Source organism: Triticum urartu, chromosome 4A, assembly GCF_056163025.1.
Source record: "Triticum urartu cultivar PI428250 chromosome 4A, HENAU_Tu73, whole genome shotgun sequence".
In the NCBI taxonomy this organism is placed as follows: Eukaryota; Viridiplantae; Streptophyta; class Magnoliopsida; order Poales; family Poaceae; genus Triticum; species Triticum urartu.
In genome coordinates this window covers 206191925-206217092 of record NC_141876.1, presented here as the reverse complement: position 1 = coordinate 206217092, position 25168 = coordinate 206191925, and the positions used below count along the sequence as shown (strand labels likewise).

General features: G+C 48.6%; 1 protein-coding gene across 2 annotated transcripts; it reads left to right on the top strand.

The window, feature by feature from the left end:
* The first annotated feature begins 2704 nt into the window (after positions 1-2704).
* On the top strand, positions 2705-21025 carry RHF2A (RING-H2 group F2A). 2 transcript variants are annotated; one of them, XM_048714707.2, is made up of 9 exons: positions 2705-2911; positions 4439-4598; positions 4684-4730; positions 11832-11894; positions 12084-12192; positions 12295-12680; positions 12758-12868; positions 12950-13317; positions 20695-21025. In XM_048714707.2, the coding sequence occupies exons 2-8, from the start codon at positions 4458-4460 to the stop codon at positions 13260-13262; spliced, it is 1170 nt and encodes a 389-aa protein (XP_048570664.1). In that variant the 5' UTR covers positions 2705-2911; positions 4439-4457; the 3' UTR covers positions 13263-13317; positions 20695-21025. The 2 variants fall into 2 exon arrangements, with proteins under 2 accessions (XP_048570664.1, XP_048570665.1); XM_048714708.2 differs by having other exon boundaries at positions 2823-3021.
* The last annotated feature ends 4143 nt before the right edge of the window (positions 21026-25168 follow it).

Genomic DNA, 25168 nt, shown 5'->3' with positions numbered 1-25168 from the left:
CAGAAAAGGGCGCGAGAAGCCGAGGGAAGAAACGACGCGAGAAGCCGAGAGAATAAACAACGCGAGAAGGAGATCGCCAGAACCTGGAGCAGACACGTTGCTCTTCCCGTCAATCCCATGTAAATCTCTGTAGCCTGCCTTTCTGACATGTCCTAGGCAGATGCAATCAGGAAGGGTCAAACCTAAAATTGGTCTCAATCAGTGCACAATTTCGACTTAGGACCAATATCAAAGTTATAGTACATAGTCATACCTTTCTACTTCACTTGCACGATTTGGATCAGCAAAGTAACCTTTTTAGCCTTGGAAGACTCTGTCTGACAGTTTTTTTAGCCCAAACAAGATTATGCCCAACAGTCTTTGAATGCCCACTGTTAGCTGCCAGCCTGGTGAAATATTTTTGTATTGGGGTGCCATTCAGTTTGGATCATTTCTTGACAATAGTTGCCATTTAGTTCAGTTCTAGGTGCCCATCCAGTTCACCTTTGTTATGGGTAGTAGCTTCTATTTAATTCAGTTCAAGATAAGGTGTAGGTGCCATTTAGATCACTTCTGTTATGGGCAATAGCTGCCATTTAGTTCAATTCAGTTTGGAGCATCAGTTGGCAATCAATTCAGCTTAGAGATTTGCATATGTACTCCCGTTCAATTCGGTTTGGAGCAACAAGTGACAGTCAGTTCAGTCTGGATTTTTGCATATGTACTCCTGTTCAGTTTGCACATGCACAATGTTTATGTGAACAATCCTTGAACACTCATTTTATTCATAACATTCGAGCATACAGATAATTTCTTTACAACATGTTCAGCTCTACACATGTACACGTAGCAACTAGAGTTCTAATTCAGTCACATAACAACAACTCGGAGGTCGATGTCCAGCATGCACAACGACGACAGCAACAGAGGATGAGTGCGGCAACCAGGACGTCACCACTCCCGCTCCTCCGCTTGGAGGATGCGAATGACGTGCACCTTCGAGTCTTCGTGCGTCCTGGCGTGTGGTGGACAGTGCAGGAGCAGTTGGTGGTTCCGGCTACGTCCCGACAACAGATCAGGTTGGGGCCTAGATCTGTGTGCGTGGCCGGCCGCACGCGTTGCCGCGGGGCTGATGGCTGGTGGGTCTCGCTGCGCGTGGCCGGGGCTGGCCTCAATGCTTTCCGACCAGGCAATTTGGGGATCCAGGCTCATCACCTCTGTTTTGATTATAGAAAAATAGCATGGGCTATCCGCAAAAGTGCACTATTGACCGACTTCGCCAGCATGGTGCCACTTGTCATGTCTTGATTGGCTTTGGACCAAATTGTCACATTCCCTGCACATTCTAGGATGGTGGGGTGAGGTTTTACAAGTTTTGGACTAAAACATCACATTCGGTGCAAGTTCTAGGCCTTGTGGTGCTATTACCTCCTCTTAAAATATTCTTCCAATTTGCGTGCTCGAGAAAGAAGGCGCACAACGCCGCTGGCATCGCAAGGCGACTAGGGAAGCCTTCTTCCCTTGATCTTCGCCAGTGAGCTCGTGGATTCGCCTCCCCTCCGCTTGTTGCTTCGGCGACCGGTGGCGGGGAGGGTATTCCTGGTGCCTCGGCTTAGATAGGAAGGGTTTTGGTCCTCGCAACTCTGACGGATGGCGGTGCTTCTTCCTTGATACAGTCTTCCGGGCTCCGATCCTCCTCAAGTTCATTCGTCCGGGCGACTTAGACGGAGCTCCGACATAGATTCCTACCAGCTCCTCGGAGCGACGAGGTTAGGTTTCTCGTCGTGCGTACGAAGTGACGAGATTTGATGTCAGGTTCTTCAGATCAATTTAAGGATTCAATGGTGATGACTGCGGCTCCCGAACTCTGGTTCTTAGGGGCATGTGCACGAAGACTTCCCGGTTGTCATCGACAAGGTCAGTCGGGCTCCGATATGTGAGTGGCGATAGCGGCGCGTCGGCGGCTTGTTCTGGCGGCGACAATGGACATTCGGTTGTCCATTGACCTCGATGTAGTTTTTATTATGTTTGAGGTACTTTGTACTTCTAGTGAATCTTTATAATAGATATAGTAAATATGATATTTTCGAAAAAAACACCATTGGTGTTACTGGCACCATGGACCCATGCCCACCTGTGAAACGAAAACGCTCCCACCGACCACCGTCTTGAACCAGCTACCCTGCAACGCCCGCCGATGCGCAATGCGAGCTGGCGAACAAGCAGTCAAGACGTACTTAAAATGCGACCCGCTTGTCTCGTTATCGAGATCTCCCAACCCTCCTTCCCACCGCGGTCGTACTAGTACTCCATAAGGGCATGACCAATGCATAGCGCCAGGGCGATGCCTCGCATGCCATGTAGGATCAGATATAAGAAAAAGTAGGTTCTGATAGGGAAGCGGGATACTCTGCACGAGGCGGGTGCTTGAAGAGAAAAAGTATGATCCGGTGCATAAAATTGAAAAAATTGAAGTGGAAAATAGGGATGCATGTATAGCATGAGTCTATTTTATATTCTTTGATAGGACCCACAAATAGTAGATCGCATTGAAGAGAAAAATTAATATAAATTCTTCAAACTACTTTTTATCATGAAGCATCTGTATTTGTATGCGACCATTATACAGCCCTAACACTTGCCCAACCCACGCGTTTGGTTTACGGTGAGGTCATGTGTGTAAGAGGGTGCCCGAACCCCGAAGTGAGGTGGTCACAGGAGTAGGGCCCATTGGTAAGGTTGGGGCCGAGTGGAGACGAAGCACGCGTTTGTTGGCAATAGCTTTCTCCTCCTTTCCTCCACTTTGCCCCACTGTCTCGCTCACACAGAGACGAGAGAGAAAGCGAGAGGGAGACAGAGGGTTCCGTGCTCATCCACGCATCGAATCGGGTCGACCCCCCTCAGGCGTCTCGTCGGCGCCCTGCCCTGCCCGGTAAGATCAGGAGGACCCTCGCCGAGCTAGCCCGCGCCCCCCACCTTTTTTGTTCGTCGCGATCGTGATCGGACGGCGAGCCATCCGCGATTCGGGGTTGTGAACAGTCGGTAAACATCTCGGCTGCTAGGCTTTGCTTTTGCGGTGTTCAGCGCGGGGTTTGGGTATGGGGAAATTCCAGGCGATGTGCTAGCTAGCTGGTGTTTTTTACTTTAGTTGGGTTTTTCGTTCGAACTGTGAATCGGTGTTCGATTAGCGGATAATTGACGCTTTCTCTCTACGATATGTAGCGTATTTTGTTTGGCAGTCTGGCAATTTTTATTTTAACCTAGTATTCTGCTGTGAGTAGCTTGCATGGTGATTCGGGACCTTTGAGCTCATTAAGTGCTTAATGTGATGCAAATTTCGTTGGTGGTGTTGTTGCTTTACATTTGGTTTGATCTCAGTGAGGACTATAAATAAATTTGCGACAAGTGCAGCTGATTGAGCGACTACTTACTAAATAGCGCCCCTCTTCCTCGAAAATGTCTTCAGTACTGCTAACATAGCATGCTTTGAACTGTATGTCATATCAGCAGCGAACATTAATGCAATTGACTACAAGTATGTTAGTTTGGTGCAAACATATTTGAGAGATCCGTCTGATTTCCCGATATATCATTTTATCTCTGTGGTTTCCCAATGCATTTCTTTCAATTTTATCATCATCAATAAAATTACCATAGTAACCTAATGGTTATCATTAGCAGAGGCATTGGAATTACTACTAGTTTCATGTTGAGGTTTTGTTTGTTAGTAGACTTTCTTACAATGTGCGCTTCCTTCATATTTGTTTGTCTCGTGCTGTATATTGTTTTAATATGTGATAATTTGTGGAATCATTTGGCTTCTGCGGTCCTTCTGTTTTGCTAATTGGATGAGTTAGACCATTCCAAAAAATGGTGCCAATTTTAGATGAGGTTCTTTAGCATTTTGTAACAGAATTATTTATGCAATGTCTCAGTACATGGACAACATACTTTTCTGTACTTCTTTCATCTTTTGTTGGATGCTTGATGGTTCAGCTCGTTTCGAATGCTTTACTGTAAGCTGGTAATCCTAGCATAAAATTGTTACTTTCTTTGCCTATTTGGCTTTCTAGTATAACCAGGGACAACATAGTTTGATCTAAAACTTGTTCAATTCTTATTATGTAACTAAATATAGCCCGTTTAACTTGAAATGGAACACGGTGGCCTGTGAATTGGATGTTGTTATGCGGATTTAGATTGGTTTTTTGACTGGTATAACATTTAATGTAGTGTTCTACTTTACATACTGTCATTAAAAATATTGGCACCATTTGCTTTTGGATCCGGTTTGTATATCACCACTTCTTTTTTTTTTCTGTTGTTGCTAAATCAGTTATGAACTGGTTTCTTATGTCAGAGTGAACATGTTCACTCTCATCTCTATGTTATCAGTGCTATGATTTTTTGAAGTGTTAACTTTGTGCCTTTATTTTTACATCCATTTTCTGGATACCAGGGCTACTTTTTCCTTTGCAATGGCATCTGGAACTGATGAGAAAGCCAAGATGGAGAGTTTGACATCACCTGCAGCCTTTGTAGAGGGTGGGGTCCAGGATGCATGTGATGATGCATGTAGCATTTGTCTTGAGGCTTTCTGTGAGAGTGATCCTTCCGCAGTAAGATGTCATTTCTTTAATTCGGTTATTTTGTTTGCTTAGAGGTCAGCTTCTAACCGTTTTGTTACGATTTCTTCTTTTCCAGTTGACAGGTTGCAAACATGAGTTCCATCTCCAATGCATCCTTGAATGGTATGATACTGACTCTAATATCCAGCTCATGACTTGTAGCCACCTTATATATTTTTGTTGTGCGCTTTGTACCTATTTCTTGGTACGACAACTTATGGAGAGATACAGGGAGCAAAAGAAGGACTTGCATATGGCGTTCATTGACTTGGAGAAGGCCTATGATAAGATACCGTGAAATGTCATGTGGTGGGCCTTGGAGAAACACAAAGTCCCAGCAAAGTACATTACCCTCATCAAGGACATGTACGATAATGTTGTGACAAGTGTTTGAACAAGTGATGTCAACACTGATGACTTCCCCATTAAGATATGGCTGCATCAGGGGTCAGCTTTGAGCCCTTATCTTTTTGCATTGGTGATGGATGAGGTCACAAGGGATATACAAGGAGATATCCCATGGTGTATGCTCTTTGCGGATGATGTGGTGCTAGTTGACGATAGTCGGACGGGGTAAATAGGAAGTTAGATTTACCGAAAAAGGTTTTCGCCCCGCTTTATAAATAAAGGAAACCACCAGAGAGCACACAAACATGGACTAGTTCACACACACACACACCCAAGTCTCACAAGAGGAAGTACAAAAGGTTCTGCTGAGGGCACAACTCAACAAGTCCAAACAAAAAAGGAAAAAAGGGCGCCGGAGCGCACAGCAGGCGTCTAGTCTGGCTCCGGAGGAGGCGGAGGGGGCGCCGGCGACAGACGAACGGCCATCGAGCGAAGGTCGGCGATGAAGGCGGAGATGGTGTCCCGGTCCCGTGGGCAGCTAAGCGACCGCCAAAGCTGCAAGTAACCAGACAGTTTGTAAAGAGCGTCAGTAGCCCGTCGAAGAGGAGTCGCTGGATCACAAGCTTGTTGTGGATCGTCCAGAGAGTCAAAGCGATAGCCCCAATCTCAAGCCACCTAATGTGGCGAGAGGGCAAGGGGGAGTTCTGGAGTTCGGCAAATAGGTTGGGGAAGTTTGTGTGACATAAATTCCCACCCACCACCTCTCTAAAGCAGGTCCACACAAATTGAGCGGACATACAAGAGAAGATGTGATTCGAGTCTTCGGGGACATCGCATAGCGGGCATAAGCCAGAGCCCGGGCCATTGCGTTTGCGGACCTCGACCCCAGACGGGGTCCGTCCGCGAATCCATTGCCACATGAAGATCCGGATTTTCAGTGGAAGGCGGATGGACCACACCGCCGTCAGGGGGGAGGCGCGGTTGGGGGGGCAATGGCCTGGTAAAGGGACTTGGTGGAGAATTGGCCTGACGGCTCAAGGCGCCACCTCACCTGATCCGGGCCAGCGTCCACAACCGGCTCGTGGAGAGCGACGCAATCAAGCAACTCACGCCAAGCGGCGGAATCCGGAGGCCCAAATGGCCTTTGGAATGCGAGGCGCCCTAAGTCAATAAGGGCCCTCTCTACCGAGATCAAAGGGTCGACAACGATGGAGAAGAGGTCGGGGAAGCGCGCTGCGAATGGGGTGTCGCTGGCCCACCGGTCATACCAGAACAAAGTTGCAGCCCCCAGATCCAAGCAAGATGAAGGTCCCAATGCGGAGGACCGGGAGAAGTTGGACGATCGACTGCCAGAACTGGGAACCGCCAATGCGCTGACAGAAGGCTAGGGGTTACCCACGCAGGTACTTGTTCCGGATGATATCTAACCAGAGGTCACCGTGACCTTGCGAGATGCGCCAGAGCCAGCGGGATAGGAGGGCGATATTCATGCGCTTAGAGCACATGATACCGAGGCCACCTTGTTCCCGAGGCTTGCAAATGTCAGGCCAGCTGACCATATGGTATTTCTGCTTATTGTTGTCGCCTGCCCAATAGAAGCGAGACTGGACTTTGGCGATCTCATGGTGTAGAGTCTCGTGAAGGCTGTAGAAGCTCATGAGGAACAAGAGGAGGCTGGAGAGGGAGGAGTTGATGAGAATCGTCCGGGCTGCCTTTGATAGCCACTTACCCTGCCATGGCTCTATGTGCGTTTGCAGCTTGGCCACGGTAGGGCGCAAGTTAGCGACGGTAAGCCGAGAGTCACTAATGGGTGTTCCCAAGTAGGTCGTGGGGAAGGAGCCCAAGCGGCAGTTGAGCCAGTTGGCAATGTCCAGGGACTCCGCAGGAGAGTAGCCCATCACCATCACATCACTCTTGTCGAAGTTGATCTTGAGGCTAGACATTTGTTGGAAGCAGAGGAGGAGTAACTTAAGGTTAGAGATGTCCGCATTCGAGCCTTCGACCATGATGATGGTGTCGTCGGCGTACTGGAGGAGGGAGATCCCGGAGCTGCCGGCCAGGTGGGGGGTGATCCCATGGATATGGCCAGCAGCCTTAGCCTTATCCAAGATGGCTGCAAGCACGTCCACCACCATATTGAACAAGAATGGGGAGAAGGGGTCGCCTTGTCTAACCCCACAGAGGGTGGGGAAGTACGGGTCGATCTCATCATTGATGTTCACAGCAGTGCGACCGCAGGAGACCATCTGCATCACTGTGGAGATCCATCGGTCGTCAAAGCCTTTCCGGAGCAGAACTTCCCGAAGGAAGGGCCAACTAACAGTGTCGTACGCCTTATGGAAATCGATCTTTAGGAAAACCGCCTTGAGGTGCTTAGACCGCACCTCATGGAGGACTTCGTGAAGAACTAGCACCCCATCCAGGATATACCGCCCTTGAATAAAGGCGGACTGGTTGGGGTGGGTAATGTGGTCGGCAAGCAGGGTCACCCTATTGGCGTACCCTTTCGCCAGGATCCGGAAAATCACATTGATGACCGTGATCGGGCGAAACTGTCAGATGTCGGAAGCTCCAGGCACCTTGGGGATGAGCGAAATGATCCCGTAGTTGAGGCGCTCGAGGTCGATGGACCCAACGTAGAACACGTCGAAGGTGGCCATGATCTCAGGTTTAATCATGTTCTAGAAGGTCTGGAAGAATTTAATCGGGAGGCCATCAGGCCCCGGCGCCGAGGTGGGATTCATGCCTCTAATGGCAGCCCAGACGTCGCCGTCGGAGAAGGGGGCTGTAAGGGCCGCGTTCTCCGCATCGGAAACCAGCTGGAGGCCGGTCCAACAATCACGGGCCAGAGAAAGGCCGCTCCGAGGAGCGGCGGAGAACAGGGACCTATAGAACCCATCGACATGGGCCCGAATGTCACAGGGGACTGCAGGAGAGTCGGGCCATCCCAAAGGAGGGGGATGGTGTTGCGTCTACGGCGGCCATTCGCAATGGCCTGAAAGTAGGCTGTGTTCGCGTCGCCCTTCAATACCAATTTCTGGGCGCCACGAAGGCGCCAATAGGCCTCCTCATCGGAGTAGATGACAGAGAGTTGGTCTTCCAAATCGTAACGGGAGAGCCACTCGTCAGGAGAGAGGCCGGTCGCGTCGGCGCGAAGGTCCAGGGCCTGGATGGCGGTCAACAGGGCCTTCTTGCGTTCGCGGAGGTCACGCCCGAGGTTGGCGCCCCATCCCTTCATGAACTGCCGGCCACGCTTGGCACAGAATTGCCACGAGTCGATGGCCGAGGGGGGCGGGGATGGGGGTGAGCACGAGCCTCCACCCAACGAGCGCCAACCGCCTCCACGAAACCAGTTTGGGACAGCCAGAATGTCTCAAACCGGAACCGGGGGGGGGGGGTGGTGGGATCGGCGGCCGCTCGTCGGCAGACGACAGGAGGAGGGGCACATGGTCGGAGCCAATTCGGGTGATGGCCCGGAGGGAAGCTAGGGGGAAGCGGAGGTCCCATTCCGGGGAGACTAGGACCCTGTCCAGGACGGACTGGGTCGGGGAGGCCTGACTATTGGTCCAGGTATATCTGGCACCAATCCTATCTATCTCGCGGAGACCGAGGTCAGCAATGCAGTCATTAAACATTTGCATCCGCGCAAAGTTGACATTCATATTGCTCTTGTCTTTCGCAAATCGGAGGAGGTTAAAGTCGCCTCCAACCACCACTGGAAGAGAGGCCGTCGAAACCTTCCGGTGGAGCTCCTTGAGGAAGGAGGCCGACCTACCGTGGTCAGCCGGGCCGTAGACGATGATGACCTCCCACTTGAAGTTAAGCGCCCGTTCGTAGAGTTCGATGCTAACAAAGAACTGGCCCCGGTCCATGCTACCCACCTCGAAGGTGGCATCCTTCACACCTAAAAGGATGCCACCCGAATGGCCGGTGCTCCCACTAGAAGGGAGCCAATGCCAAGCGAAGAGGTGGGAGCTCAGACGGTCGAGCTCCGGAAGAGAGAATTCCGTGCGCATGGTTTCTTGGATGGCGACAATGTCAATGTGTTCATCACGCATGTACTCGATGAGTTGGCGGCGACGGCCATCATGGCCGAAGCCGCGGATGTTCCAGAAGAGGGCACGCATTAAGGAGCCATTGGGGGGCTGCTTGACCCCAGGACACGAGACGCGCTTTGGGCGCGGAGAGCGGCGGTACGAGAGCGCGTGCGACCACGGAGATCGGCCGCAGCAAGCGGAAGAAGGCCACCGGCACGCCGAGGCTGTGACGGGGTGGCGTCCTCCGCAGGGGGCGGGGGCACGGTAGGCGTGAGCATAGCCACGCGGGCTTCCGCTAGTCTATCGTCAGGAATCTCGCGGGCCCGAATGGCCTCGATCTGGACTAAAGGGGGGAGCAGCCTCCCCCATGAAGATGATCGCGGAATCCGTCGCGACCTTCGCCAGGTGACCAAGTGGAACCGACTCGAGCGCAGAAAAGGAGCAAGTAGCAGCAGAGGAGGGGACGGCAGGGGTACCTGGCTCCAGATTTCGGGCAGCGGCCCGAAGCTCCGCCCGCTCGGGAATGGGCAGAGCGGGGCTACCATCCGGCCGGGCAGCGTCGAGCCGAGCGCTACGGCGGGAGGCCGTCACCGGGGAGGAGGTCGACCGGCCACGCCGAGAGTAGGCCGCGGACCGCGGAGGGGGAGGGGGAGCAGCCACCGGAGTGGTCACCCGCGACTCCCTGCCCGCATCCAGGGCCGACAGGGAGGTCGGTTGTGGCTCCAGAGCGGAGCATCCCAGGAGCAGCGGAGCGGGTGGTGCAGAGGGCGGAGAGGCGAGACCGAAGCAGGGGCCGTAGGTGGCGGAGGAGCGGCCGGCTGGGTGGGGGGGGGGACACCTCCCAGTCGGGGTCCACGGCAGGGTGGGGAGAGGAGGCCACAGACGTGGCCACCGCGGAGCCAGGGCCGGAGCCGGGTCCGCCACGACCACGGGTCCCGCGCAGGGTGGAAGGGGCGGGAGCGTCAGGGATACCGGCAGGAGAGCCGGAGACACCGACGCGGAGTTATGGAGACAAACCTTGGAATCGTAAGGGTAGTAGAACTAAAACCGAGTACATGATGTGCGGTTTCAATACTACTAGGTGTTAGGAGGAGGAGGTTAGCCTTGATGGCTCAGTGGTACCTCAGAAGGACACCTTTCGGTATTTTGGGGTCAATGCTGCTGGAGGATGGGGGTATCGATGAAGATGTGAACCATCGAATCAAAGCCGGATGGATGAAGTGGCGCCAAGCTTATGACATTCTCTGTGACAAGAGAGTGCCACAAAAGCTAAAAGGCAAGTTCTACAGGACGGCATTCAACCCGCAATGTTGTATGGCGCTGAGTGTTGGCCGAGTAAAAGGCGACATGTCAACAGTTAGGTGTGGCGGAGATGCATATGTTGAGATGGATGTGTGGCCACACGAGGAAGGATCGAGTCCGGAATGATGATATACGAGATAGAGTTGGGGTAGCACCAATTGAAGAGAAGCTTGTCCAACATCGTCTGAGATGGTTTGGGCATATTCAGAGCAGGCCTCCAGAAGCTCCAGTGCATAGCGGACGGCTAAAGCGTGCGGAGAATGTCAAGAGAGGGCGGGGTAGACCGAATTTGACTTGGGAGGAGTCCGTTAAGAGAGACCTGAAGGATTGGAGTATCACCAAAGAGCTAGCTATGGACAGGGGTGCGTGGAAGCTTGCTATCCATGTGCCAGAGCCATGAGTTGGTTGCGAGATCTTATGGGTTTCACCTCTAGGCTCTAGCCTACCCCAACTTGTTTGGGACTAAAGGCTTTGTTGCAGCTCTGTACCTATTTCCATCTGGAACTCATATTGCTCCTGAATCTAATGGTTAATAGAACTATGAAATCTGCTCGTCTTCTGTTAGATTCAAGTTCTGAATTAAAATAGACTTTACTCTCCCCTTCGTAAAAAATGTTTTATGTGAACCATACATATATCTCTAAATTGACCTAGTAGGTTACTATTTTTTTGACATGCATGCTAGATGAGCTAGATAGACTGTTATTGTTTTCTTCTGGTACGCTTTAGGTCAGTTGTTCGGTTTGCAGTTGCTGGATTGGCCAGCTTGAGTCTGATTAATTGTTCTTTTCCTGCCCCTAAAATCATGTTTTTTACTTAGTAGCGTTCTGCTGATGGCTTGTTCCAGTACAGTTTTCCTGGGCGCAAATCCTATATGATTTGCTTGTGTATTGGCAATAGTACTTCATCGAATTAGTGAGATGTCCGCCTGTACATGTCTTCACTGTTTTCAAGGACATATATTTTTATCATCGATTTTGGAAGTTGTATGCTAACAATCTTAAAGATACATTGTTGAAGTATTTTTTGACTACCAATCTACTGATATTCTTTTCATGTGGCTAATTTTTATACCGTACTTAACTTTTTTGCGGTCGAAAAGGAACATCATAACTACATGCATACTATAACTCCATAACTGCTTATTTTGATTAATGGATGATTACACAACTGTAACTTACCTTTCACATATTCTGTATGTATCATAAGTACGAGGTGTACATGCCTACACGGTTTGCAACACTTCTGCTGATCTTGCAATATGCCAAATATAATTTGATACTATAGCTAGTGAAATTTTTTACTCCCTCCGACAGTGTCAAAAAAATGTCTTATATTAAGTTACAGAGGTGGTACTTCACTGGAATCTACTGGGGAATTTACTGGAAAACTATTTCACTTGGAAAGTCCCCTTGGGATGTTCTACAGTTTAATTGAGCGTGTATAGAACTGCTTTGACATGGCCATTGCTTGGACTGTTTTTTCCCTGTTCAAATATTTGTGCATTATATATTAATGATCGGTAGTATTTTTGTAGGTGTCAAAGAAGTTCTCAGTGCCCTATGTGCTGGCAGCCTGTCAGTATGAAGGATCCTACCAGGCAAGTGCTGGAAATATATATTGATATTCATTGGATATTCAAATGCCAAACATGTTGTTCAACACGTACTCCCACCGTCCCATATTAATTGATGCTCAAACGTAGTGCTAGATACATCCATTTGAGCGTCAATTAATATGGGACGGAGGGAGTAGAATTTTTCTAACTATGGCTGTACTAATATCTCAGTCAAGAGCTTCTTGAGGCAGTACAGCGGGAGAGGAATATAAGAACCAATCAAACTCAAAATACGACTATATTTCATCATCCTGCTCTTGGTGATTTCGAAGTGCAGCATGTATGTATTCTGGAACTAATTTGTTGTGACATATTTCTTCTGCTTTCACCAGTGAAGTGCTTTTTCTTATGTTATCCTAATTCAAATGGTGATCGTGTGCAGTTACCTGTTGTTGGTAATGATGCTGAACTTGAAGAGCGTATACTGCAACACCTAGCTGCTGCTGCAGCAATGGGAAGGTCACACCAACATGGTAGAAGAGAGGGGCAGAGGAACCGATCTGGCTCTCATGGCCGCCCACAGTTCTTGGTTTTCTCTGCACATCCAAATACTCCTGCTGGCTCCGTTTCATCATCTTCCACTCAGGGGGAAGGTGCTGACGACTTGAGGATTCTTGTTCCCAGAGTTGGTGACTTACCACCACATGCTAATCCCATTGAAGAAGCAGGCAACCAAAGTCCGGGGGTCCTTACCTACGATGCTGAACAAGATGCTGTTGTTTCATCTGGAAATAGTACCCCCGTATCCAGTCCTAGGTTTTTCAACAGGTAAACTGAGCTATACAGCCTATAGTCATGCTAATATTTTTGGTGATCAAATTATGTGATGATTCTGCTGTTATCAGGAGACATTCCTCTGGACAATCAACTCCAGTAGGTAATGACAGGGCTGGGCCATCAGATGTTCAGTCTTTCTCAGATTCTCTAAAGTCACGCCTAAATGCTGTCTCCTTGAAGTACGTAAATTTATTTGGACGTATTCCTTATAATTTAATAAATATTTTTCTTAAAGCTGCTTAACCTTTTATGCAATTCAGGTACAAAGAATCTATTACAAAAAGTACTCGAGGGTGGAAGGAGAGGCTTTTTTCACGTAACTCATCTGTGTCTGATCTTGGTTCTGAAGTGAGACGCGAAGTTAATAATGGAATTGCATCTGTATCGAGGATGATGGAGCGTTTGGAAACTAGAGGAAGTGGTAGACCAAGCTATAGCCCAACAACATCTACTTCTGAAGTTTGTCTCACTACAGAACCAAGCAATGAGAGGGTTACCGAAAGTAACTCTAATACTACTGCGAGTACTAGCAACACTTCTACCCCTTGCGTGACCACGTCTGGTTCAAATTAGTGCATGCTACTGTTTCTGAAGAAGGCCTGCATGTGCCCATTCTTCATCTTCAAAGGTATTACATCTTTCTACAGAAAAAATGTTGGTTGTGAACTTGTGATCTATGTCGCTATATCTGTGAATTATTTTCATTATGCTATCTATCTTAAGGTAGTAGAAGATAACAACAATATATCCAACTGACTGTCTTGCGTTAGAGTATACTATTTATCTTAAGGTAGTAGAAGATAACAACAATATATCCAACTGACTGTCTTGCCTTACAAATGCGGTAGTTTAGTGCTAACTTAGGTTATAAAGCCTGAGCGCAAAAGCACTAATTCTATGCTCTAGTTAGACACCATGCGCACGACCAACCAACCTCTTGCCACCTTATATGGAAAAAGCTTTGCTAATTGTAGTAAAAAAATATCTAGGTAGTTACCACTAATGAATGGAGAAACTCCCAATGGTAAAAGGACGCGATTTTCCAGTGAAACAAAGGGGGGGGGGGCACGTTATGATGATTGTGCGGGTAGGTCGTAATTCCTTAACCTAGTAGTATGTACTCCCACATTCAAATATACCTCTTAAACAAGCATATTATACCTCTTTATAATTCTCAGTATACCTTATTAATTATTTGTAATATACCTCAATGCGTGTTTCATGAAAAAAATTCTTCGGAGGCCGTGCGTGGTATAACTTTTTTACATACAAAAAAAAATTCAGTCTACTTATAAATAAATAAATTATGTGGTCTCACATGTTATTTTCATAAAACTCATTTTTGGTATCTAGTAATGGTTAATGAAGCATATTAAAAATGATAAAGAGGTATAAACAATCCATCTATGTGGTGTATGAGGCGCGGGAGTACGAGACTCTCGGGAGTACGTAAACATTTTCTCATATATGTGTATATGTATATATAGTAATGCTATTCTTGCACCCTAGGTTTTTTACATCGTTACATTTAGAATTTATGTTTGGTATACGAATAATTACGTTCATATTGTTCATCTATACCTAGTAATAAAGGGATTAGTGCTTCTGTCCGTCCATCATGCATTACCCCCTCAAGTTTCGAATAATCAACCTGCAGTCCACTTTAAGTGACAAAACGAATCGTTTTTTATTTTTACAGAACCCCCCTACAATTCCTGGTAATGAACCCACAATTCACTTTTAAGTGACAAAACGAATAGTTTTTTTGCGTTTTTATAGTAAACACCATGCCGTTTATGGTAATTAACCCGCAATCCATCAAGAACAAATGATTTTTTGAAATATTCATATCTTTTAAACCCTAACTCCAATTTTAACATGCTATATAGGAAGTTTGATTAGAAAAATATGTGCAATCTGAATATGATGTTATTTTATCTCTTAACCATTTTAAATATGCTATTTAGAGCGAAACCTTGATCAATAGCGCACGATCCGTCTTTCTTTCGTACCAGTGGCGATCTAGATTGCAAACGAACACCTCGACAAATAAAATTGGAGACGAAAGAAACCATCGATAACCACGCATGCACACCTTGCCAAAACCTAGCGAGGGAAAAATATTCTCATCTTATGCCGAGAGAGAGACGACTTAGGATTGATCACTTTCAAACACGATGTGGTTCTGTAAGCACTAAGATCATCGTAGGCAAGAATGGGACGGGGGACAAACGGTAAAACAGATGGAATGTCATGTTAAAATAAAGAACATGGATCTATTGGGGTCTTGACTCAGGATTATTGGGTTAGGGGCATGTGGTATCTTTTTCTCCCGTTGCAACACATAGGCCCTTTTGCTAGTTACACAAAAATCGGTACAAGAAAGTAAGATATGAGTCATAAAACCACAAATTTTACATTTGTATGCAGTATGTACATTTTATACCCCCCCGATCCATATTAATTGTCGCTGTACCTTTTTCAATCGACACACGTGTTATTACCTTCTCTTTTCACTTTTGGCGTAAGACAAAATTTACATGATGTAAAAATGTAGTGTAGTGATGTAATAAAAGAGCAGTGAAGAAATTATTCTTCACCCTGGGTGATGAATAGTCTATATAGGGTAACGCTATTCTAAGTGTGAGTGTAGAATAACTTATTCTACACCCCCTAGTAATGCTATATACAAAATCTAGTAAAACGGTGTATAAAATGTAGTAATGCAGAAAATATTTTTTTACTACCCAAGTTTGTATTGTAGTAGCGCTAAACTAAGCGTGAGTGTAGAATAGCTTATTCTACACCCTAGTAATGGTATATACAAAATATAGTAACACACTATGCAAAACATAGTAATTTTCGTAAAAATGTAGTAAATTATAAACTTGGGTAGCAAAAAAGTATTTTTTGAATTACTACATTTTATACACCATTTTACTAGATTTTGTATATAGCGTTGGTAGAGGTCCTCATATGCCCCGCAAGTAGGCCACAATGAGAACACCAAGAGGGAGTTCTGGGAAGGCCTGGAAGACATGGTTAGGAGTGTGCCGATTGGCGAGAAGCTCTTCATAGGAGCGCATGGGGGCTTTGGCCATGGCACCAGGAATCAAGAAGGAGATGTCTTAAGCTTTGCTCTAGCCTACGACATGATTGTAGCTAACACCCTCTTTAGAAAGAGAATCACATATGGTGACTTTTAGTAGTGGCCAACACTCTAGCCAGATTGATTTCATCCTGTCGAGAAGAGAAGATAGGCGTGCGTGCCTAGACTATAAGGTGATACCTGGGGAGTGTTGTACCCCAGCATAAGCTAGTGGTTGCTGACTTCCGCTTTCGGATTCGTGTCCAGCGGGATAAGCGTGCTAAAGTCGCTAGAATGAAGTGGTGGAAGCTCAAGGGGGAGAGCTCAGGCGTTCAAGGAGAGGGTCATTAAGGAGGACCCTTGGGAGGAAGAAGGGGATGCGGACAATGTGTGGATGAAGATGGCGACTTGCATTCGTAAGGTGGCCTCGGAGGAGTTTGGAGTGTCCAGGGGAAGGAGAAGCGAAGATAAGGATACTTGCTGGTGGAATGATGATGTCCAGAAGGCGATTAAAGAGAAGAAAGATTGCTTCAGACGCCTATACCTGGATAGGAGTGCAGACAATATAGAGAAGTACAAGATGGCGAAGAAGGCCGCAAAGCGAGTTGTCAGTGAAGCAAGGGGTCGGGCATATAGGACCTTTATCAACGGTTAGGTACGAAGGAAGGCGAAAGGGACATCTATAAGATGGCCAAGATCCGAGAGAGGAAGACGAGGGATATTGACCAAGTCAAATGCATCAAGGACGGAGCAAACCAACTCTTGGTGAAGGACGAGGAGATTAAGCATAGATGGCGGGAATACTTCGACAAGCTGTTCAATAGGGAGAATGAGAGTTCTACCATTGAACTGGACGACTCATTTGATGAGACCAGCATGAAAAGAGGCAATGCGATGGGCCCTGATTGTATCCCCATTGAGGTGTGGACAGAAGCAGCTGAAGCTAGTTTCAATGAGATTAAACAAAAACTATCACAAGCTCCTGTCTTGGTGTTACCTGATTTCAACAAGACTTTTGAGTTGGAGTGTGATGCAAGTGGAGTAGGCATTGGAGCTGTCCTATCTCAAGAAAGGAAGCCCATTGCTTTCTTTAGTGAGAAGTTAAGTGAAGCTAGACAGAAACGGAGTACCTATCAGCAAGAATTATATGCCGTTTTCAGAGCGTTGAAAACTTGGGAAGTCTATTTGCTGCCTAAAGAATTCATTGTTTATAGTGACCATCAATCCGTGAAGCATTTTAGAAATCAAAAGCATGTTAACCGCATGCTAGCAAGATGGACAGCATATCTGGAGAGGTTTAACTATCTCATCGTGCATAAACCTGGAATAACCAATAGTGTGGCTGATGCTTTGAGTCGTCGTGCATGCCTCTTGACTTCTTTTGAAGCTGAACTTCTGGGCATGGATCAAATAAAGGAGTTGTATGAGGGTGACGAAGACTTTGGCCATGTTTGGGGCCAACCATTAGGTGATGACTATTTGATGCAAGATGGATATCTCTTCAAAAATGATTGTTTGTGCATTCCAAGAAGTTCTCTACGTGACAATTGGTTAGAGAGCTCCATTCAAGTGATCTTAGTTGGACGGGACAAGACTATCGCTAGCCTGGAAGCTCGCCACTTTTGGCCACAACTAAAGAGAGATGCTGGAAAGTTTGTTCAGCAATGCCCTATATGTCAAACCTGCAAAGGCCAAGTCCAGAACACAGGGTTATACGTGCCTTTGCCTGTTCCCGTCGCTCCATGGGAGGACATCTCTATGGACTTCGTCTTGGGCTTGTCAAGAACAAGACGGGAGAGTGATGCCGTGTTTGTGGTCGTGGACAGATTCTCCAAGATGGCTCATTTCATCCCATGCCGCAAGACAACGCATGCTCATCATGTGGCAAGCCTATTCTTTCGAGAAGTGGACAGACTTCATGGAGTTCCAAGGTCCATCATCTCAAACCGTGATAGCAAGTTCCTTGCTGCATTCTGGCTCACTTTGTGGAAGCAATTCAACACTGAATTGGAATTTTCTAGCACTGCTCATCCACAAACAGATGGACAAATGGAAGTGGTGAACAAGTTTTTGGGTAATCTGATCCGTTGCATTTGTGGAGAAAGAAAGGGGCAATGGGATTTGGCTTTATCTCTTGCAGAGTTCTCCTACAATAACTCCAAGCATAGATCCATAGGAAGGAGCCCTTTTTCCATTATCTACACTAAAGTTCCAACACATGTGGTGGACCTGGTGAAACTACCATCAAGGGGAAACTCAAAATCAGCATTGTCCTTTGCTGATAATTACACTGAGTTATTTGAAGAGATTCACGGTGCTTTGGAAGCACAAAATCAGAAATATAAACAACTTGCTGATTGCAAAAAGAGGCCAAAATCAATTCCAAGTCGGTGACAAGGTGATGGTCTACTTCCGAAAAGAGAGGTTGCCTTTAGGTGTTAAAAGGGAAACTTAGGCAGCGAAGGTATGGGCCCTTCTCTATCGTGAGGAAGATAAATGATAATGCTTATGTGATAGATCTTCCAAGCGATATGGGTATCTCCAACACTTTCAATGTTGCGGACTTGACTCTCTACCATCCAGAAGAAGCGCTCTATGAAGATAACTCGATGGCGAGTTCCAAACAATCAGGGGAGAATGATGAGGAACACTAGATGAGAAGAAAGAAAAACACATGCCAGATCTGTTTGGCTACTTCTAGATACTTCCACTCTAGTGTAGTATTTCTTTTCTTTTCTTTTCTATCCTACCTACTGTTTTCTAGAGTCTTCTAGTTGTGAGTAGCTATGAGTAGAATGGTGAGCCTTAAATAATGTTTCTAGAGTATTCCAGTTATAAGTAGAAGTATGTGAAGGCTTCCCAAAGCTCTATAAATAGAGGTCCTCACCTCTACTTTGTAGACCAGACTATATACCCACTACCTATAATAGAACTTGTTGTTCTTGTCTAAGATCTTGTGCTCTAGGAGTTCTGGATTGAACTCTTGCTGCCATATCGGCCTACATTCGCCTCTAGAGCGATATCTAGCGCAGCACGTTGAAGTTGTTCCTTCAACACTTGTGCTGTACACATTGTAGCAGCAAAGTGGAGTTGCTCCTCCACAACCTTTGTGCTGCTTCATCTTTGTTGTCCTCCTCGTTGTCAAGGTCAATCACCCCTTATGGTCCGTCGGAGAGGCCTGCCTCGGGTCATTGCCATTTGATGGCTTGATCTCCTCCTCATTGGGGAACATAGTACCCCACCATCTTGAGCTCTTTGAACATCCCATCGATGTTGTTGGTGATTTTATGATCCATCTCCTCGTCTTCCTTGACCTTCTCCTTGCGAAGAATTGAAGCTTTGTGTCCACAAGGTGCGGATTGGTCTTCGCAAACTCCTCGATGTGCCTTGCTACGGCGATGTGCCTTCTCCTTGCGGGAAACAACCCGCATCTCGGGGGCGAGGAAGTGCGCCTCCTCGGCTTTTGCAACACCGGGGAAGTTCAGGTTGGTCTGGCTCTGGCCGAGCCACATACGCCGCCTTCCGCATGTGATTTCGCGCGGGGGGGGGGGGGGGGGTACTGCCTCGACTCCTGCAGCCGAATTCTACGGTACAGGGTGGCGTTCACGGTCGGGCGGCGACGTGCGCAACGGCATCTTGATTGTTGGCCCTTAGCTGCTGCAGCTGAGTCCTGCGGCGGCAGCCGGTCCCTAGTGGCAACTTGAGCGGCGGCGGCGTAGATTGGCGGAGGTGGATGGCGTGGCTTCCATGTTTCCCTTTTGCTAGATCCGGTCGTAGCTCCAATGTTCCCCTTTTGCTAGATCTATTTCTCCTCTTGTCCATCTCATGTTCTTCTTGTTCATTAATTTTATTGAAGCAAAGCTTCTTTGCTTTTACATCCAATGAAGTCTTGTTTGCTGTACTTGTATTCATCAATTTGTAAGCCAACATTGGGAGAGAGAACACTTCGATGATGTTTTTTCTAGGCAAAGAAGACTTCTTCTAGGCAAGAACACTTTGATGTGTAGTAGTATAATTTTTAGATTTGCAAACAAGCACGAGTACAAAAGGTGGAGATGGCCATTTACAAGTTTGTGTTTCTGATGACAGATTCAGAAGTTCACTGGGATATTTCTATCTTAGTACCGTACAGACAATCATAGAGCAGATTTTTTCCCGTAAAAGAAAACCTTAGAGCAGATTTTGACTCTTGTTTTGTGTATTTCCTAATGTTTTTTACATGAACAGAAATATTTGTTTCATGCATTCCGCAATGTAACAAGCTGAGCTCAGGGGTCTGAATGCATAATGTGTCATCCAAAACCATCCTTCATCCATTTGTACCTTACGATTACCATCCAATGGCCCAAATGTCCCGATCTCATGATCGCATCTGAAGCCTTGATCTCATTCTAGTCTCCCTGGTGGTATGAGGAGCGGGAGCGGGAGTATGTACTCAGAGGAGTATATATGCATGCCATTTCGCATACAAGGAAATTAGATAGTATGAGTTGGCTGAGGTAACAAGTATGAGCAGTCTGTGGTTAACTAGAAATAATAAGTTAGTAACCTTTTGCGTCTCCTTTAGGGATGCCAAGCCCAAATAAAGTATATCCAAAGTCAATCCTATGTTAATCTCAAATTAAAATCACACTATATTGAGTTTTATGCTGCGTTTGGCACTGCGGTGGATTATCATAATCCCATTTGCTCAAACCTGCTTTTGCCTATTGTAGTGCTCGTTTGACTCGCTTTTGCTTACTTTGGTGGCTAATTTTCCACAACAGATTATAGAATAAGCATGACAAAATAAGTACGCATGGGGAATTTTTGTGGGCGCCTGCTTGCATCCCTTGTTTTCCTTAGTTCAACTGGTTACTCATGTAGAATTCAGTCTTTTATCTCGACTAACAAATGGAAGGATTGTGGCATTCCCAGGTATGGGCAGGTGGCATAGCTGAAACTCCAACGACATGATGATGCCATCTCAACTGTTGCATAAATCACCACCAGAAAATCTGAATTTGATGTATTGGTTTGATGAAAGGGCAGTGGGCCTGAGGTATTGCTTTGGAAGTCAATTTAATTTCCTGTTTTATCTCTGTAATTAAAAAAAATCCTTCCGAGACTTCTGTTTACTGGTATAAATATTGGATGTGGTAGTTTCCATAGCAGGCCTAATCCTGACAAATACGACTCGTACAACTAAGAGTTTGATGCCGCTGCACGGCTATTATATTAATTTTTTTATGCCTGTTCGATGCACTGACATTGATGTCTCGATAAACAAACTGATGCAAGAAGGCACACCGAGTTTTGTTATCTTAGGGCGAGTTTGTTATCTTATGGCGTGTTTGGTTATTTGCATCAAATTTGGCCTCTTTGCATCTTGTTTTGCATCATGTTTTGTTGCATGCAATCGATTGCTTGCATCAGGGTAGCAACTTCCCCATCGGTGTTTGGTTGCCTGCCTTTCATGATTTTTGGCTGGGCTGATGTGGTGAGCTTACCGGCTACCATCCTAATCAGTGTTGTCATTGCATTGCATGTTACATCGGTCACACGATAACATCATGTCACACCTGGCGACTTGTCCAGTGTGACGTGGCATCGGTGATCGGACCCCACCTGTAGGTGTGTGTGTGTGAGAGGGGAGAGTGTTTAAAAAGGCTAGCCGCCTGTGGCAGCGAGGCATGCGCCGTTGGACAGTCTGTACCTCACCTAAACTTTCCTCTGCAATTGATCTTCCTCTCCAAGTCTGCATCTCACCTACTCCACCCGATCCCCTTCCTCCTCTCCGGTTCGTACAGTTGGTAATCAGAGCCATTTCGCTGAAATGTTCCCTCCCCTGTGTTTGATTGTGGTTAGCTAACACCCACCACGCTGGTGCGAGCTGCTTTGTCAAGCCGCGCGAAATCCGTCGCGGGATTCAATCTCTCTCAGCGTCGCGGGATTCAATCTCTCTCAGCACAGGACGACAGCTCCGCAGAAGGCTTCTGTGGCGACGTGACAGGTGCTAGCCGCCATGGACGAGGGCAACGGCAACACCACCAAGATGCTTGAGTCGCTCCTCTCCAAGGTGGACGAGCAGAAGGCCGCGCATGACAAGTAGATTGAGCTGCAAGCCGCCTTCAACGCGCAGATCTCGTAGGAGCGTGGGCTCTCCTGACAGATCGATCTGACTCAGGCGGATGTCGATGCGACTCACAAGACGGTGGAAGGCTCGACGTCTCCGGCGGGTACGGTCACCACTCTGCTCCACCAACTCGTGCCGCAGCAACAACCACCACCTTCGCCTCCATCGTCACCGCGCCCCGTCCCCGACCCGCTCGTCTTCTTCCCACGCGCGCCTAGGCGACCACCGCCCTCCGCTCATCCCGCTTCCTTCGCACGGCGGCTTCATCGCAACGGCGACCGCATCTTCACTAACGGGCTACAACAAGAACGAGTACCACAAGCCCCTGAAGCATGATTTCCCCATGTTCGACGGCACCGCGCCATATCTGTGGCTGGATCGCTGTCTCGCCTACTTGGAGCTCTACAAGGTCGCGCCGCACCACTGGGTGGCCACCACGGCGCTCTACATCGACGGCCAGGCCGCACACTGGTTGCAGGCATTTTGTCAAACACACTGCAACATCACAAACGAGTTCGAGGTGGTCATGCACTGCTCCAGCTCCGGCAGACAGGCACCGTCACCAAGTACCCCGCCGCCTTCGACGAGCAGATGTATCACATGCTGGCTCTAGATCCGTCCATCAACACCAAGTTCTTCATCACGCAATTCTTACTAGGACTGAAGGACGAGCTCCGAGCCGCGGTTCATCTTCAGGCGCCGTCGAGCATCACACGCGCCTCCATGCTGGCCCGTATACAGGAAGAGGAGCTGGGCACGACCAGGGCACACCCACGCATCTCACCTTCAGGGCGGCCTCCACCGATGACTGCAACACAGCAACCAAGAGCAGTTGCGCCCAATCGCGCGCAAGGGTACGACTATACGCGCAAGCGGCAGCTCCGCGACTTTCACCGCGCCAACAACCTGTGTTTCAAGTGCGGCGATCGCTACTCGCGCGAGCACCGCTGCACCCCCGCCCACCCAGCTGCTCACCTTCCACGTCGGGGATCATGGCGAGGTCCTCTTCGACGACACCATCCACGCCATGGAGCTCCTAGACAACCTCGGCCCGGGCGCCGCGTCGGCCGCGGGCGTCGCGTCGGCCGCGTGCGTGCCGGAGTGCTGCCTCCTCTCATCCCAGGTGCTCGACGGCATGGACTCGGCGACCACCATCCGTTTGCAAGCACCGGTGGGAAATCAAGTGATGCTGCTTCTTCTCAACTCCGGCAACACACACAGCTTCGTTAACAAGTCATTCGTCGACCACATCGACGTTGTCACGGAGGAGATGGCGCCCATGGACGTACGCGTCGCAAACGGCGATCGGCTCACCTGTAACCGCATCGTGCCCGAGCTCAAGTGGTGCATGCAGGGGCACACCTTCGCCAGGCCCGTGCGTGAGCTGGAGATCGGCGCTTACAACGGCATCTTGGGCATGGACTGGCTCGCCCAACACAGTCCCATGACATGCCACTAGCAAGATAAAGGGGTGAAGTTCCAGCACGAGGGCGAAGAGGTCACGCTCCGTGGAGTGCCAACCAAGGCCACCACCACCACACTCAAGGCGGTCAAGCCCGACGAGCTGCGCAAGATGGTCATGGGAAACGATCTCTCGGCCATGGCCATGGTGGACACTTGTGGGCATGCTCTGCCACCACCTCGCAAGCGCGCTAGCCAGACACCCCTCAGCGACCCGCTGGAAGAGTTCGCCGACGTCTTCGCAACACCCTAGGGCCTTCCTCCACACCGCTAGTACGATCACGCGGCCACACTGGTCAAAGGCGTGGTCCCCACGAACACGCGCCCTTACCGGTACTCTTCGCTCCAGAAGGACGAGATCGAGCCCCAAGTCAAGGAAATGCTCGACGCCGGCGTGATCATGCACAGTGTCAGCCCGTACGCCACCCCTGTGCTGTTGGTCAAGAAGGACGACACGTGGAGGTTCTGTGTCGACTACCGCCAGCTCAAAGACGCCGCCATTAAAAACAAGTTCTTGTTGCCCGTTGTCGATGAACTGGCGGCGCGACCGTCTTCTCCAAGCCGGGGTATCATCAAATCAGAATGCATGAAGAGGACGAATCCAGGACCACGTTCAAGACGCACCACGAGCATTTCCAGTTCCGGGTCATGCTGTTCGGGCTGACGAACGCGCCGGCCACCTTCCAGTGCTTGATGAACACGATCTTCAGTAAGTACGTGTGCAAGTTTGTTATCATTTTTCTAGATGACATCCTCGTCTTTAGTGAAACGATGGAAGAACACCTGGAGCACCTGCGGATCGTCTTCGAGCTCCTCCGCGCGCACCGGCTATTCATCAAGGAGTCCAAATGCAGCTTCGCCTGCGACCACATCGACTACCTCGGACACGTGATCTCTAAGGAGGGCGTCACCATGGACGAAGAGAAGACGAAAGCCATGGAGCAGTGGCCAAGGCCGACGAACGCCACCGAGCTGCGCGGTTTCCTGGGCCTCACTAGCTACTACAGGAAATTCGTGCTGCACTATGGCATCATCGCCAAGCCCCTCACGCAGCTCCTCACTAAGAAGAGGTTCGCTTGGAATGATCAAGTGCAGGTGGCATTCGACACGCTTAAGACGGTGATGACAACTACACCAGTGCTAGCCCTGCCCAACTTCGACATGCCGTTTTTGATCGAGACCGATGCGTGCGACACCGGCATCAGCGCGGTGCTTGTCCAGGAAGGCCACCCCGTCGCCTTCTTCAGCAAGGCGCTCGGCGTGCGCAACCAGAAGCTCTCGACGTACGAGAAGGAGTTCTTGGCGGTGATGATGGCGATTGACAAGTGGCGCCCCTACCTGCAGCGCGGCCCCTTTGACATCCTCACCGACAACAAGTCGCTCTACAACTTGGGAGAGGAGCACTTGGAGACTGAATTGCAACGCAAGGCCATGGCGAAGCTGGTCGACTGTAGTTCAAATTCCAGTACAAGCACATACTGGATAACGGCACCGCGGACGCCCTGTCACGCGTCGGGAAATAACTCGACCTGGCCGCGCTCTCGGCGTGTTAGCCAGCATGGATTCAGGAGGTGCTCAATTCCTACTCCATCGATCCTGATGCCCAAGATCTCCTGCAGAAGCTCGCCATCACCAGCCCTGACGACGACGGCTACGAGCCACACCACGGCGTCATCCGTTGCGGCGGGCGGTTGTGGATTGGCGTTAACACGTCACTCCGCACCAAGCTCATCGCCGCTGTAACGCCCCGAGACTGTTGTGCCAGGTGTCTTCCAGTTATTCGCTGTCGTTGTCATGTCATTTGCTTGCGTGTTG

Excerpts from the sequence above, each read along its gene's own strand:
- RHF2A (XM_048714707.2), top strand. The coding sequence starts at position 4,458 with ATGGCATCTGGAACTGATGAGAAAGCCAAGATGGAGAGTTTGACATCA. Across the intron at positions 4,731-11,831 it reads CTCCAATGCATCCTTGAATG|GTGTCAAAGAAGTTCTCAGT; the intron begins GTATGATACTGA and ends GTATTTTTGTAG. Across the intron at positions 12,193-12,294 it reads GTGATTTCGAAGTGCAGCAT|TTACCTGTTGTTGGTAATGA; the intron begins GTATGTATTCTG and ends GATCGTGTGCAG.